The 15,775-nt window shown below is 50.0% G+C and overlaps 1 protein-coding gene across 1 annotated transcript in view; it reads left to right on the top strand.

The window, feature by feature from the left end:
* The window catches only part of LOC120032463 (extracellular serine/threonine protein kinase FAM20C-like), a 19,674-nt gene extending 5,722 nt beyond the window's left edge, over positions 1-13,952 (top strand). Inside the window, 3 exon segments of the mRNA XM_038978568.1 lie at positions 12,651-12,732; positions 12,942-13,001; positions 13,664-13,952. Coding sequence (XP_038834496.1) covers positions 12,651-12,732; positions 12,942-13,001; positions 13,664-13,952 — 431 coding nt within the window.
* Positions 13,953-15,775: the final 1,823 nt, after the last annotated feature.

Genomic DNA, 15,775 nt, shown 5'->3' with positions numbered 1-15,775 from the left:
GTGTATTGTATATAATAATGTTATATGATGTATTGTATTATATGTGATATAAGTGCCTTAATGTGTTTGGACCCCAGGAAGAGTAGCTGCTGCCTTGGCAGATCCTAATAAATACCAATACAAACGGCTCATAATAATGTCTGGAACAGAGCGAATGGAATGGCATTATCTAGTGTTGTATGGTGGTATTATACATGTTGTTTTGTAGATGTGTAGTGGTGTATGGTGGTATTAACATGTTGTATTGTAGATATGTAGTGGTGTATGGTTGTATTATACATGTTGTATGTATGTGTGTGTAGTGCGTGTATGGTGGTATATACATTGGCTGGGGAGGGAGACTGGTGGACCTGATAGACATGACTATACTAGACTTCCTCATGGGTAGGTCTGGCTGGGGAGGGAGACTGGTGGACCTGATAGACATGACTATACTAGACTTCCTCATGGGTAGGTCTGGGCTGGGGAGGGAGACTGGTGGACCTGATAGACATGACTATACTAGACTTCCTCATGGGTAGGTCTGGCTGGGAGGAGGGAGACTGGTGGACCTGATAGACATGACTATACTAGACTTCCTCATGGGTAGGTCTGGGCTGGGGGGGGGAGACTGGTGGACCTGATAGACATGACTATACTAGACTTCCTCATGGTAGGTCTGGGCTGGGGAGGGAGACTGGTGGACCTGATAGACATGACTATACTAGACTTCATCATGGGTAGGTCTGGGCTGGGGAGGGAGACTGGTGGACCTGATAGACATGACTATACTAGACTTCCTCATGGGTAGGTCTGGGCTGGGGAGGGAGACTGGTGGACCTGATAGACATGACTATACTAGACTTCCTCATGGGTAGGTCTGGGCTGGGGAGGGAGACTGGTGGACCTGATAGACATGACTATACTAGACTTCCTCATGGGTAGGTCTGGGCTGGGGAGGGAGACTGGTGGACCTGATAGACATGAATATACTAGACTTCCTCATGGGTAGGTCTGGGCTGGGGAGGGAGACTGGTGGACCTGATAGACATGACTATACTAGACTTCATCATGGGTAGGTCTGGGCTGGGGAGGGAGACTGGTGGACCTGATAGACATGACTATACTAGACTTCATCATGGGTAGGTCTGGGCTGGGGAGGGAGACTGGTGGACCTGATAGACATGACTATACTAGACTTCCTCATGGGTAGGTCTGGGCTGGGGAGGGAGACTGGTGGACCTGATAGACATGACTATACTAGACTTCCTCATGGGTAGGTCTGGGCTGGGGAGGGAGACTGGTGGACCTGATAGACATGACTATACTAGACTTCCTCATGGGTAGGTCTGGGCTGGGGAGGGAGACTGGTGGACCTGATAGACATGACTATACTAGACTTCCTCATGGGTAGGTCTGGGCTGGGGAGGGAGACTGGTGGACCTGATAGACATGACTATACTAGACTTCATCATGGGTAGGTCTGGGCTGGGGAGGGAGACTGGTGGACCTGATAGACATGACTATACTAGACTTCCTCATGGGTAGGTCTGGGCTGGGGAGGGAGACTGGTGGACCTGATAGACATGACTATACTAGACTTCCTCATGGGTAGGTCTGGGCTGGGGAGGGAGACTGGTGGACCTGATAGACATGACTATACTAGACTTCCTCATGGGTAGGTCTGGGGAGGGAAGGAGACTGGTGGACCTGATAGACATGACTATACTAGACTTCCTCATGGGTAGGTCTGGGCTGGGGAGGGAGACTGGTGGACCTGATAGACATGACTATACTAGACTTCATAATGGGTAGGTCTGGGCTGGGGAGGGAGACTGGTGGACCTGATAGACATGACTATACTAGACTTCCTCATGGGTAGGTCTGGGCTGGGGAGGGAGACTGGTGGACCTGATAGACATGACTATACTAGACTTCATCATGGGTAGGTCTGGGCTGGGGAGGGAGACTGGTGGACCTGATAGACATGACTATACTAGACTTCCTCATGGGTAGATCTGGGCTGGGGAGGGAGACTGGTGGACCTGATAGACATGACTATACTAGACTTCCTCATGGGTAGATCTGGGCTGGGGAGGGAGACTGGTGGACCTGATAGACATGACTATACTAGACTTCCTCATGGGTAGGTCTGGGCTGGGGAGGGAGACTGGTGGACCTGATAAACATGACTATACTAGACTTCCTCATGGGTAGGTCTGGGCTGGGGAGGGAGACTGGTGGACCTGATAGACATGACTATACTAGACTTCCTCATGGGTAGGTCTGGGCTGGGGAGGGAGACTGGTGGACCTGATAGACATGACTATACTAGACTTCATAATGGGTAGGTCTGGGCTGGGGAGGGAGACTGGTGGACCTGATAGACATGACTATACTAGACTTCCTCATGGGTAGGTCTGGGCTGGGGAGGGAGACTGGTGGACCTGATAGACATGACTATACTAGACTTCCTCATGGGTAGATCTGGGCTGGGGAGGGAGACTGGTGGACCTGATAGACATGACTATACTAGACTTCCTCATGGGTAGGTCTGGGCTGGGGAGGGAGACTGGTGGACCTGATAGAACATGACTATACTAGACTTCCTCATGGGTAGGTCTGGGCTGGGGAGGGAGACTGGTGGACCTGATAGACATGACTATACTAGACTTCATCATGGGTAGGTCTGGGCTGGGGAGGGAGACAGGTGGACCTGATAGACATGACTATACTAGACTTCATCATGGGTAGGTCTGGGCTGGGGAGGGAGACTGGTGGACCTGATAGACATGACTATACTAGACTTCCTCATGGGTAGGTCTGGGCTGGGGAGGGAGACTGGTGGACCTGATAGACATGACTATACTAGACTTCATCATGGGTAGGTCTGGGCTGGGGAGGGAGACTGGTGGACCTGATAGACATGACTATACTAGACTTCCTCAGGGGGTAGGTCTGGGCTGGGGAGGGAGACTGGTGGACCTGATAGACATGACTATACTAGACTTCCTCATGGGTAGGTCTGGGCTGGGGAGGGAGACTGGTGGACCTGATAGACATGACTATACTAGACTTCCTCATGGGTAGGTCTGGGCTGGGGAGGGAGACTGGTGGACCTGATAGACATGACTATACTAGACTTCCTCATGGGTAGGTCTGGGCTGGGGAGGGAGACTGGTGGACCTGATAGACATGACTATACTAGACTTCCTCATGGGTAGGTCTGGGCTGGGGAGGGAGACTGGTGGACCTGATAGACATGACTATACTAGACTTCCTCATGGGTAGGTCTGGGCTGGGGAGGGAGACTGGTGGACCTGATAGACATGACTATACTAGACTTCCTCATGGGTAGGTCTGGGCTGGGGAGGGAGACTGGTGGACCTGATAGACATGACTATACTAGACTTCCTCATGGGTAGGTCTGGGCTGGGGAGGGAGACTGGTGGACCTGATAGACATGACTATACTAGACTTCATCATGGGTAGGTCTGGGCTGGGGAGGGAGACTGGTGGACCTGATAGACATGACTATACTAGACTTCCTCATGGGTAGGTCTGGGCTGGGGAGGGAGACTGGTGGACCTGATAGACATGACTATACTAGACTTCCTCATGGGTAGGTCTGGGCTGGGGAGGGAGACTGGTGGACCTGATAGACATGACTATACTAGACTTCATCATGGGTAGGTCTGGGCTGGGGAGGGAGACTGGTGGACCTGATAGACATGACTATACTAGACTTCATCATGGGTAGGTCTGGGCTGGGGAGGGAGACTGGTGGACCTGATAGACATGACTATACTAGACTTCCTCATGGGTAGGTCTGGGCTGGGGAGGGAGACTGGTGGACCTGATAGACATGACTATACTAGACTTCCTCATGGGTAGGTCTGGGCTGGGGAGGGAGACTGGTGGACCTGATAGACATGACTATACTAGACTTCATAATGGGTAGGTCTGGGCTGGGGAGGGAGACTGGTGGACCTGATAGACATGAATATACTAGACTTCCTCATGGGTAGGTCTGGGCTGGGGAGGGAGACTGGTGGACCTGATAGACATGACTATACTAGACTTCCTCATGGGTAGGTCTGGGCTGGGGAGGGAGACTGGTGGACCTGATAGACATGACTATACTAGACTTCCTCATGGGTAGGTCTGGGCTGGGGAGGGAGGGAGACTGGTGGACCTGATAGACATGACTATACTAGACTTCCTCATGGGTAGGTCTGGGCTGGGGAGGGAGACTGGTGGACCTGATAGACATGACTATACTAGACTTCCTCATGGGTAGGTCTGGGCTGGGGAGGGAGACTGGTGGACCTGATAGACATGACTATACTAGACTTCATCATGGGTAGGTCTGGGCTGGGGAGGGAGACTGGTAGACCTGATAGACATGACTATACTAGACTTCCTCATGGGTAGGTCTGGGCTGGGGAGGGAGACTGGTGGACCTGATAGACATGAATATACTAGACTTCCTCATGGGTAGGTCTGGGCTGGGGAGGGAGACTGGTGGACCTGATAGACATGACTATACTAGACTTCATCATGGGTAGGTCTGGGCTGGGGAGGGAGACTGGTGGACCTGATAGACATGACTATACTAGACTTCATCATGGGTAGGTCTGTGCTGGGGAGGGAGACTGGTGGACCTGATAGACATGAATATACTAGACTTCCTCATGGGTAGGTCTGGGCTGGGGAGGGAGACTGGTGGACCTGATAGACATGACTATACTAGACTTCATCATGGGTAGGTCTGGGCTGGGGAGGGAGGGAGACTGGTGGACCTGATAGACATGACTATACTAGACTTCCTCATGGGTAGGTCTGGGCTGGGGAGGGAGACTGGTGGACCTGATAGACATGACTATACTAGACTTCCTCATGGGTAGGTCTGGGGAGGGAAGGAGACTGGTGGACCTGATAGACATGACTATACTAGACTTCCTCATGGGTAGGTCTGGGCTGGGGAGGGAGACTGGTGGACCTGATAGACATGACTACACTAGACTTCCTCATGGGTAGGTCTGGGCTGGGGAGGGAGACTGGTGGACCTGATAGACATGACTATACTAGACTTCCTCATGGGTAGATCTGGGCTGGGGAGGGAGACTGGTGGACCTGAGACATGACTATACTAGACTTCCTCATGGGTAGGTCTGGGCTGGGGAGGGAGACTGGTGGACCTGATAGACATGACTATACTAGACTTCCTCATGGGTAGGTCTGGGCTGGGGAGGGAGACTGGTGGACCTGATAGACATGACTATACTAGACTTCCTCATGGGTAGATCTGGGCTGGGGAGGGAGGGAGACTGGTGGACCTGATAGACATGACTATACTAGACTTCCTCATGGGTAGATCTGGGCTGGGGAGGGAGACTGGTGGACCTGAGACATGACTATACTAGACTTCCTCATGGGTAGGTCTGGGCTGGGGAGGGAGACTGGTGGACCTGATAGACATGACTATACTAGACTTCCTCATGGGTAGGTCTGGGGAGGGAAGGAGACTGGTGGACCTGATAGACATGACTATACTAGACTTCCTCATGGGTAGGTCTGGGCTGGGGAGGGAGACTGGTGGACCTGATAGACATGACTATACTAGACTTCCTCATGGGTAGGTCTGGGCTGGGGAGGGAGACTGGTGGACCTGATAGACATGAATATACTAGACTTCCTCATGGGTAGGTCTGGGCTGGGGAGGGAGGGAGACTGGTGGACCTGATAGACATGACTATACTAGACTTCCTCATGGGTAGGTCTGGGCTGGGGAGGGAGACTGGTGGACCTGATAGACATGACTATACTAGACTTCCTCATGGGTAGGTCTGGGCTGGGGAGGGAGACTGGTGGACCTGATAGACATGACTATACTAGACTTCATCATGGGTAGGTCTGGGCTGGGGAGGGAGACTGGTGGACCTGATAAACATGACTATACTAGACTTCATCATGGGTAGGTCTGGGCTGGGGAGGAAGACTGGTGGACCTGATAAACATGACTATACTAGACTTCATCATGGGTAGGTCTGGGCTGGGGAGGAAGACTGGTGGACCTGATAGACATGACTATACTAGACTTCATCATGGGTAGGTCTGGGCTGGGGAGGGAGACTGGTGGACCTGATAGACATGACTATACTAGACTTCATCATGGGTAGGTCTGGGCTGGGGAGGGAGACTGGTGGACCTGATAGACATGACTATACTAGACTTCATCATGGGTAGGTCTGGGCTGGGGAGGGAGACTGGTGGACCTGATAGACATGACTATACTAGACTTCCTCATGGGTAGGTCTGGGCTGGGGAGGGAGACTGGTGGACCTGATAGACATGACTATACTAGACTTCATCATGGGTAGGTCTGGGCTGGGGAGGGAGACTGGTGGACCTGATAGACATGACTATACTAGACTTCCTCATGGGTAGGTCTGGGCTGGGGAGGGAGACTGGTGGACCTGATAGACATGACTATACTAGACTTCCTCATGGGTAGGTCTGGGCTGGGGAGGGAGACTGGTGGACCTGATAGACATGACTATACTAGACTTCCTCGTGGGTAGGTCTGGGCTGGGGAGGGAGACTGGTGGACCTGATAGACATGACTATACTAGACTTCCTCATGGGTAGGTCTGGGCTGGGGAGGGAGACTGGTGGACCTGATAGACATGACTATACTAGACTTCCTCATGGGTAGGTCTGGGCTGGGGAGGGAGACTGGTGGACCTGATAGACATGACTATACTAGACTTCCTCATGGGTAGGTCTGGGCTGGGGAGGGAGGGAGACTGGTGGACCTGATAAACATGACTATACTAGACTTCCTCATGGGTAGGTCTGGGCTGGGGAGGGAGACTGGTGGACCTGATAGACATGACTATACTAGACTTCCTCATGGGTAGGTCTGGGCTGGGGAGGGAGACTGGTGGACCTGATAGACATGACTATACTAGACTTCCTCATGGGTAGATCTGGGCTGGGGAGGGAGACTGGTGGACCTGATAGACATGACTATACTAGACTTCCTCATGGGTAGATCTGGGCTGGGGAGGGAGACTGGTGGACCTGATAGACATGACTATACTAGACTTCCTCATGGGTAGGTCTGGGCTGGGGAGGGAGACTGGTGGACCTGATAAACATGACTATACTAGACTTCCTCATGGGTAGGTCTGGGCTGGGGAGGGAGACTGGTGGACCTGATAGACATGACTATACTAAACTTCCTCATGGGTAGGTCTGGGCTGGGGAGGGAGACTGGTGGACCTGATAGACATGACTATACTAGACTTCATCATGGGTAGGTCTGGGCTGGGGAGGGAGACTGGTGGACCTGATAGACATGACTATACTAGACTTCATAATGGGTAGGTCTGGGCTGGGGAGGGAGACTGGTGGACCTGATAGACATGACTATACTAGACTTCCTCATGGGTAGGTCTGGGCTGGGGAGGGAGACTGGTGGACCTGATAGACATGACTATACTAGACTTCCTCATGGGTAGGTCTGGGCTGGGGAGGGAGACTGGTGGACCTGTTAGACATGACTATACTAGACTTCCTCATGGGTAGATCTGGGCTGGGGAGGGAGGGAGACTGGTGGACCTGATAGACATGACTATACTAGACTTCCTCATGGGTAGGTCTGGGCTGGGGAGGGAAGGAGACTGGTGGACCTATTAGACATGACTATACTAGACTTCCTCATGGGTAGGTCTGGGCTGGGGAGGGAGACTGGTGGACCTGATAGACATGACTATACTAGACTTCCTCATGGGTAGGTCTGTGCTGGGGAGGGAGACTGGTGGACCTGATAGACATGACTATACTAGACTTCCTCATGGGTAGGTCTGGGCTGGGGAGGGAGACTGGTGGACCTGATAGACATGACTATACTAGACTTCCTCATGGGTAGGTCTTGGCTGGGGAGGGAGACTGGTGGACCTGATAGACATGACTACACTAGACTTCCTCATGGGTAGGTCTGGGCTTGGGAGGGAGACTGGTGGACCTGATAGACATGACTATACTAGACTTCCTCATGGGTAGGTCTGGGCTGGGGAGGGAGACTGGTGGACCTGATAGACATGACTATACTAGACTTCCTCATGGGTAGGTCTGGGGAGGGGAGGGAGACTGGTGGACCTGATAGACATGACTATACTAGACTTCCTCATGGGTAGGTCTGGGCTGGGGAGGGAGACTGGTGGACCTGATAGACATGACTACACTAGACTTCCTCATGGGTAGGTCTGGGGAGGGAAGGAGACTGGTGGACCTGATAGACATGACTATACTAGACTTCCTCATGGGTAGGTCTGGGCTGGGGAGGGAGACTGGTGGACCTGATAGACATGACTATACTAGACTTCCTCATGGGTAGGTCTGTGCTGGGGAGGGAGACTGGTGGACCTGATAGACATGACTATACTAGACTTCCTCATGGGTAGGTCTGGGCTGGGGAGGGAGACTGGTGGACCTGATAGACATGACTATACTAGACTTCATAATGGGTAGGTCTGGGCTGGGGAGGGAGGGAGACTGGTGGACCTGATAGACATGACTATACTAGACTTCCTCATGGGTAGGTCTGGGCTGGGGAGGGAGACTGGTGGACCTGATAGACATGACTATACTAGACTTCCTCATGGGTAGGTCTGGGGAGGGAAGGAGACTGGTGGACCTGATAGACATGACTATACTAGACTTCCTCATGGGTAGGTCTGGGCTGGGGAGGGAGACTGGTGGACCTGATAGACATGACTACACTAGACTTCCTCATGGGTAGGTCTGGGCTGGGGAGGGAGACTGGTGGACCTGATAGACATGACTATACTAGACTTCCTCATGGGTAGATCTGGGCTGGGGAGGGAGACTGGTGGACCTGAGACATGACTATACTAGACTTCCTCATGGGTAGGTCTGGGCTGGGGAGGGAGACTGGTGGACCTGATAGACATGACTATACTAGACTTCCTCATGGGTAGGTCTGGGCTGGGGAGGGAGACTGGTGGACCTGATAGACATGACTATACTAGACTTCCTCATGGGTAGATCTGGGCTGGGGAGGGAGGGAGACTGGTGGACCTGATAGACATGACTATACTAGACTTCCTCATGGGTAGATCTGGGCTGGGGAGGGAGACTGGTGGACCTGAGACATGACTATACTAGACTTCCTCATGGGTAGGTCTGGGCTGGGGAGGGAGACTGGTGGACCTGATAGACATGACTATACTAGACTTCCTCATGGGTAGGTCTGGGGAGGGAAGGAGACTGGTGGACCTGATAGACATGACTATACTAGACTTCCTCATGGGTAGGTCTGGGCTGGGGAGGGAGACTGGTGGACCTGATAGACATGACTATACTAGACTTCCTCATGGGTAGGTCTGGGCTGGGGAGGGAGACTGGTGGACCTGATAGACATGAATATACTAGACTTCATCATGGGTAGGTCTGGGCTGGGGAGGGAGGGAGACTGGTGGACCTGATAGACATGACTATACTAGACTTCCTCATGGGTAGGTCTGGGCTGGGGAGGGAGACTGGTGGACCTGATAGACATGACTATACTAGACTTCCTCATGGGTAGGTCTGGGCTGGGGAGGGAGACTGGTGGACCTGATAGACATGACTATACTAGACTTCATCATGGGTAGGTCTGGGCTGGGGAGGGAGACTGGTGGACCTGATAAACATGACTATACTAGACTTCATCATGGGTAGGTCTGGGCTGGGGAGGAAGACTGGTGGACCTGATAAACATGACTATACTAGACTTCATCATGGGTAGGTCTGGGCTGGGGAGGAAGACTGGTGGACCTGATAGACATGACTATACTAGACTTCATCATGGGTAGGTCTGGGCTGGGGAGGGAGACTGGTGGACCTGATAGACATGACTATACTAGACTTCATCATGGGTAGGTCTGGGCTGGGGAGGGAGACTGGTGGACCTGATAGACATGACTATACTAGACTTCATAATGGGTAGGTCTGGGCTGGGGAGGGAGACTGGTGGACCTGATAGACATGACTATACTAGACTTCCTCATGGGTAGGTCTGGGCTGGGGAGGGAGACTGGTGGACCTGATAGACATGACTATACTAGACTTCATCATGGGTAGGTCTGGGCTGGGGAGGGAGACTGGTGGACCTGATAGACATGACTATACTAGACTTCCTCATGGGTAGGTCTGGGCTGGGGAGGGAGACTGGTGGACCTGATAGACATGACTATACTAGACTTCCTCATGGGTAGGTCTGGGCTGGGGAGGGAGACTGGTGGACCTGATAGACATGACTATACTAGACTTCCTCGTGGGTAGGTCTGGGCTGGGGAGGGAGACTGGTGGACCTGATAGACATGACTATACTAGACTTCCTCATGGGTAGGTCTGGGCTGGGGAGGGAGACTGGTGGACCTGATAGACATGACTATACTAGACTTCCTCATGGGTAGGTCTGGGCTGGGGAGGGAGACTGGTGGACCTGATAGACATGACTATACTAGACTTCCTCATGGGTAGGTCTGGGCTGGGGAGGGAGGGAGACTGGTGGACCTGATAAACATGACTATACTAGACTTCCTCATGGGTAGGTCTGGGCTGGGGAGGGAGACTGGTGGACCTGATAGACATGACTATACTAGACTTCCTCATGGGTAGGTCTGGGCTGGGGAGCGAGACTGGTGGACCTGATAGACATGACTATACTAGACTTCCTCATGGGTAGATCTGGGCTGGGGAGGGAGACTGGTGGACCTGATAGACATGACTATACTAGACTTCCTCATGGGTAGATCTGGGCTGGGGAGGGAGACTGGTGGACCTGATAGACATGACTATACTAGACTTCCTCATGGGTAGGTCTGGGCTGGGGAGGGAGACTGGTGGACCTGATAAACATGACTATACTAGACTTCCTCATGGGTAGGTCTGGGCTGGGGAGGGAGACTGGTGGACCTGATAGACATGACTATACTAAACTTCCTCATGGGTAGGTCTGGGCTGGGGAGGGAGACTGGTGGACCTGATAGACATTACTATACTAGACTTCCTCATGGGTAGGTCTGGGCTGGGGAGGGAGACTGGTGGACCTGATAGACATGACTATACTAGACTTCATAGTGGGTAGGTCTGGGCTGGGGAGGGAGACTGGTGGACCTGATAGACATGACTATACTAGACTTCCTCATGGGTAGGTCTGGGCTGGGGAGGGAGACTGGTGGACCTGTTAGACATGAATATACTAGACTTCCTCATGGGTAGGTCTGGGCTGGGGAGGGAGACTGGTGGACCTGTTAGACATGACTATACTAGACTTCCTCATGGGTAGATCTGGGCTGGGGAGGGAGGGAGACTGGTGGACCTGATAGACATGACTATACTAGACTTCCTCATGGGTAGATCTGGGCTGGGGAGGGAGGGAGACTGGTGGACCTGTTAGACATGACTATACTAGACTTCCTCATGGGTAGGTCTGGGCTGGGGAGGGAGACTGGTGGACCTGATAGACATGACTATACTAGACTTCATCATGGGTAGGTCTGTGCTGGGGAGGGAGACTGGTGGACCTGATAGACATGACTATACTAGACTTCCTCATGGGTAGGTCTGGGCTGGGGAGGGAGACTGGTGGACCTGATAGACATGACTATACTAGACTTCATCATGGGTAGGTCTTGGCTGGGGAGGGAGACTGGTGGACCTGATAGACATGACTACACTAGACTTCCTCATGGGTAGGTCTGGGCTTGGGAGGGAGACTGGTGGACCTGATAGACATGACTATACTAGACTTCCTCATGGGTAGGTCTGGGCTGGGGAGGGAGACTGGTGGACCTGATAGACATGACTATACTAGACTTCCTCATGGGTAGGTCTGGGGAGGGGAGGGAGACTGGTGGACCCGATAGACATGACTATACTAGACTTCCTCATGGGTAGGTCTGGGCTGGGGAGGGAGACTGGTGGACCTGATAGACATGACTACACTAGACTTCCTCATGGGTAGGTCTGGGGAGGGGAGGGGGACTGGTGGACCCGATAGACATGACTATACTAAACTTCCTCATGGGTAGGTCTGGGCTGGGGAGGGAGACTGGTGGACCTGATAGACATGACTACACTAGACTTCCTCATGGGTAGGTCTGGGGAGGGAAGGGAGACTGGTGGACCCGATAGACATGACTATACTAAACTTCCTCATGGGTAGGTCTGGGCTGGGGAGGGAGACTGGTGGACCTGATAGACATGACTATACTAGACTTCCTCATGGGTAGGTCTGGGGAGGGAAGGAGACTGGTGGACCTGATAGACATGACTATACTAGACTTCCTCATGGGTAGGTCTGGGCTGGGGAGGGAGACTGGTGGACCTGATAGACATGACTATACTAGACTTCCTCATGGGTAGGTCTGGGCTGGGGAGGGAGACTGGTGGACCTGATAGACATGACTATACTAGACTTCCTCATGGGTAGGTCTGGGTCAGGACATAATAATATATTAGAACTATAATAGTAATGATGCTGTAATAATAATACCTTTCTATGGTGCTGTTCATGGAGACCAACGTCTTTTCAATGAGCAGAAAGAGGAAAAAGCTGAAAATAAAACACAAAGACACTAATTATTTTGTTACAGGTAATATGGACCGACACCACTATGAGACGTTTGAGAAGTTTGGCAACAACACTTTCCTTCTGCACTTAGACAATGGGAGGGCGTGAGTATCCTGACAATGAAATTGATGATCTGATTTTTTAATGGTGTGTGCATGCATGTGTGTGTGTCTGACATTGACATTTGTCTGTGTGCTGACTACAGGTTTAACTAACGATGGTTGATTGTAACATTGACACTGTCTGTGTGCTGACTACAGGTTTAACTAACGATGGTTGATTGTAACATTGACACTGTGTGTGCGGACTACAGGTTTGGACGCCACTCTAAAGATGAACCCTCTATCCTGACACCTCTGGAGCAGTGCTGCAGGTAAAACCTGGTGTGCATAACTAAGCACCCCGAAGAGTCAATGTCCGCGCCCCCGCAGGAATCTAATTAGCATAATAAAAACATCTCCATAAAAATCTATCTGTTTCAGCTAGAGATATCTGTTTTTACATGGGCTGCGTCTCAATCCACCCCATCCACCGATGTTGGCCTTCCGCATCTACAGTGGGAGGTGGCAGAGCTACAGCGGCGTTTATCAGACCAGCAGACATCCAGAAATGTGGATTTCTCTAAAAAACATAGATAGCATGCGAAGGGTTTGGCGTACAAAGTAATGTGATCACTCTATGGAAAGATGAGACTCACAAACACGATGGTGTTCTAACAAAAGGGGTTAAATATGTGTAAAAAAACACAATCATTTCCTTATCTTTCTTATAACTCTCAGATAAAGGATAGACACTTGAAAACAAACTTCCTTCTGCTGTATTGTTTTTCCATGTATGAATCTGTTATTCAATGTGTTTCTGTAGGCTAGTAACATTTTTTTTTATATACCAAGAGGTCCTAAAATTCGAAATAAAATAACTAAATGACCATCTTAAAACAATTCAGTATGTTATCTTAGTAGAACCCCCACCACCATCATCATTTATTTCTCTTCTTTCTCATAACTCTCACTCCATCACTCTCTTTCTCTCTAGGATCCGTCGCTCCACCCTCCTACATCTGCGTCTCCTCTCCGTGCCCCAGTACCGTCTCAGTGATGTCATGAGGGACTCTCTTTCCCATGATCCTCTATTCTCCGTGGCCCCCCTCCTCTCGGAGCTGCACCTCTCCGCCCTAGACCGTCGCCTAGTGACCGTGCTCCAAACCGTGAGCCGTTGCCAGGAGCGACAACGTAGTCGCCATGGAGAAGGCGATGATGATGTCATCTATGATGATGTCACTGATTATAAGACTTTGGTTAAACACGTGACACCTGCAGGGTAGTGTGGCCACGCCCCCTCGACAACAGCATTTCAACTGTCTGAAGAAATTATGTCATGGCGCATCACCATGGTGATGATGATTTGTGTGTGACATCATTGCATCGGCAAGTCACAAGAGTGACATATTTACACTTGGAGTTCTTGGCATCATTCGTTTGGCTCCTAACTGTTAGAAAGAGGATAGCTGTGTCCGAAGTGTCACCCAATAGTATGTAGGGAATAGGATGCCTTTTCAGACACAGACTATGTGTAGGTTTAGTGTGGTGTATGGATGGGATGGGATGTTTAAATCACTGTGTGCATTTATTATTAGGCCTCATTAAATAAAGCTGATTATTTTGTGTTATTTATTACATGGAGCGTACTAAGTGAAATCAAGCCCAGTTTTATAATGTACTTTTATTTAAGAAGATAGTTCAACCCTAAATCAAAGTAATTCTAATTGAGTAATGATAGTGCATTTTACAAAAGCATTTTACAAAGAAACAAACAATTATGATGTTAAATTGCAACATGTGATTGAAGGGCCCAATTCAGACTTGAGATGAGTAGACTCAACATTGTGACTTAAGTCCATGTGAAGTCAAATTATCTCCAGTATGAATAGGGCCCGAAGTGAATAACAGTGTGGTTGTACAGTCTTGTACATTAATTGTTAACATTAATGAAGCTACAGCTGTAACGATGTTGGTCTGAGGAAGAAGGAGTAGACCAAAGCGCAGCGTGGAACGTGTTCATGATGTTTATTATCACCTGAACACTGAAACAAAAACAAAAGTGGAACAAAACGCAACAGTTCTGTCAGGTACTCTGTCAGGTACAGAAAACAACTACCCACAAAACACAGGTGGGAAAAGGCTACCTAAGTATGGTTCTCAATCAGAGACAACGATAGACAGCTGCCTCTGATTGAGAACCACACCCGGCCAAACACATAGAAATAGACAACATAGAACAAAAACATAGAATGCCCACCCCAACTCACACCCTGACCAACCAAAATAGAGACATAAAAAGGATCTCTAAGGTCAGGGTGTGACAACAGCAATGATTTCCCAATTTGTTGTGCCGTCACCCACGGCGACCCAAAAGACTATGGGCAACATTTTCCTTTCGCTAAACCTCACGCAAAGATTTAAAGAAATACTGCTTAATGATGAGTTTGGTATTGTCTTGTTCCCTTTCAGACATACAAAGTAAAGATTTTAGCCACAGCTCAGTCTCAAGCCATGAGCCATGTAGAAATAGGCCAAGATCCTATATTATACTATATTAAACTCTATATTAAACCCTATAGTATACTATATTAAACTTTATAGTAGACCCTATAGTATACTATATTAAACCCTATAGTATACCATATTAAACCCTATAGTATACTATATTAAACCCTATAGTATACCCTATAGTATACTATACTAAACCATATAGTATACTATATTAAACCCTATGGTAGACCCTATATTTAGTAATAAAAAGTAAAACATGTCTAAAAAGTGTCTTCTGCTGACAATGCAGTTTTTCAAGAATTTTCCTGATGTTTGCAGAGATCATATTTGTGGTAAATGCTGCGGATGTTGGCTTAAATCAACTTTAAAATTCAAGTGCAGTATGCGTGTCGACTATGTGCGTTCGATTGAATCCCAAGCAGAGTCATCTTGTGTTCAGCACTTCTTGTTGTGTTCAGGTCTCCTTTCATTCAGGTCATCTTGCTTCCGGGTGTGTTGACAGTGCTATAAACCACAGAGAGGTCTTCCTGTGAGAGAGGTCTGATGAGAAAGGAGATGCAACATGTCATCATCAATCCTCACTTCTGGGATCTCA

This window comes from Salvelinus namaycush, chromosome 39, assembly GCF_016432855.1.
Source record: "Salvelinus namaycush isolate Seneca chromosome 39, SaNama_1.0, whole genome shotgun sequence".
Lineage (NCBI taxonomy): Eukaryota > Metazoa > Chordata > Actinopteri > Salmoniformes > Salmonidae > Salvelinus > Salvelinus namaycush.
The sequence above is the reverse complement of the archived record's forward strand: the minus strand, read 5'-3'. Positions and strand labels throughout refer to the sequence as shown.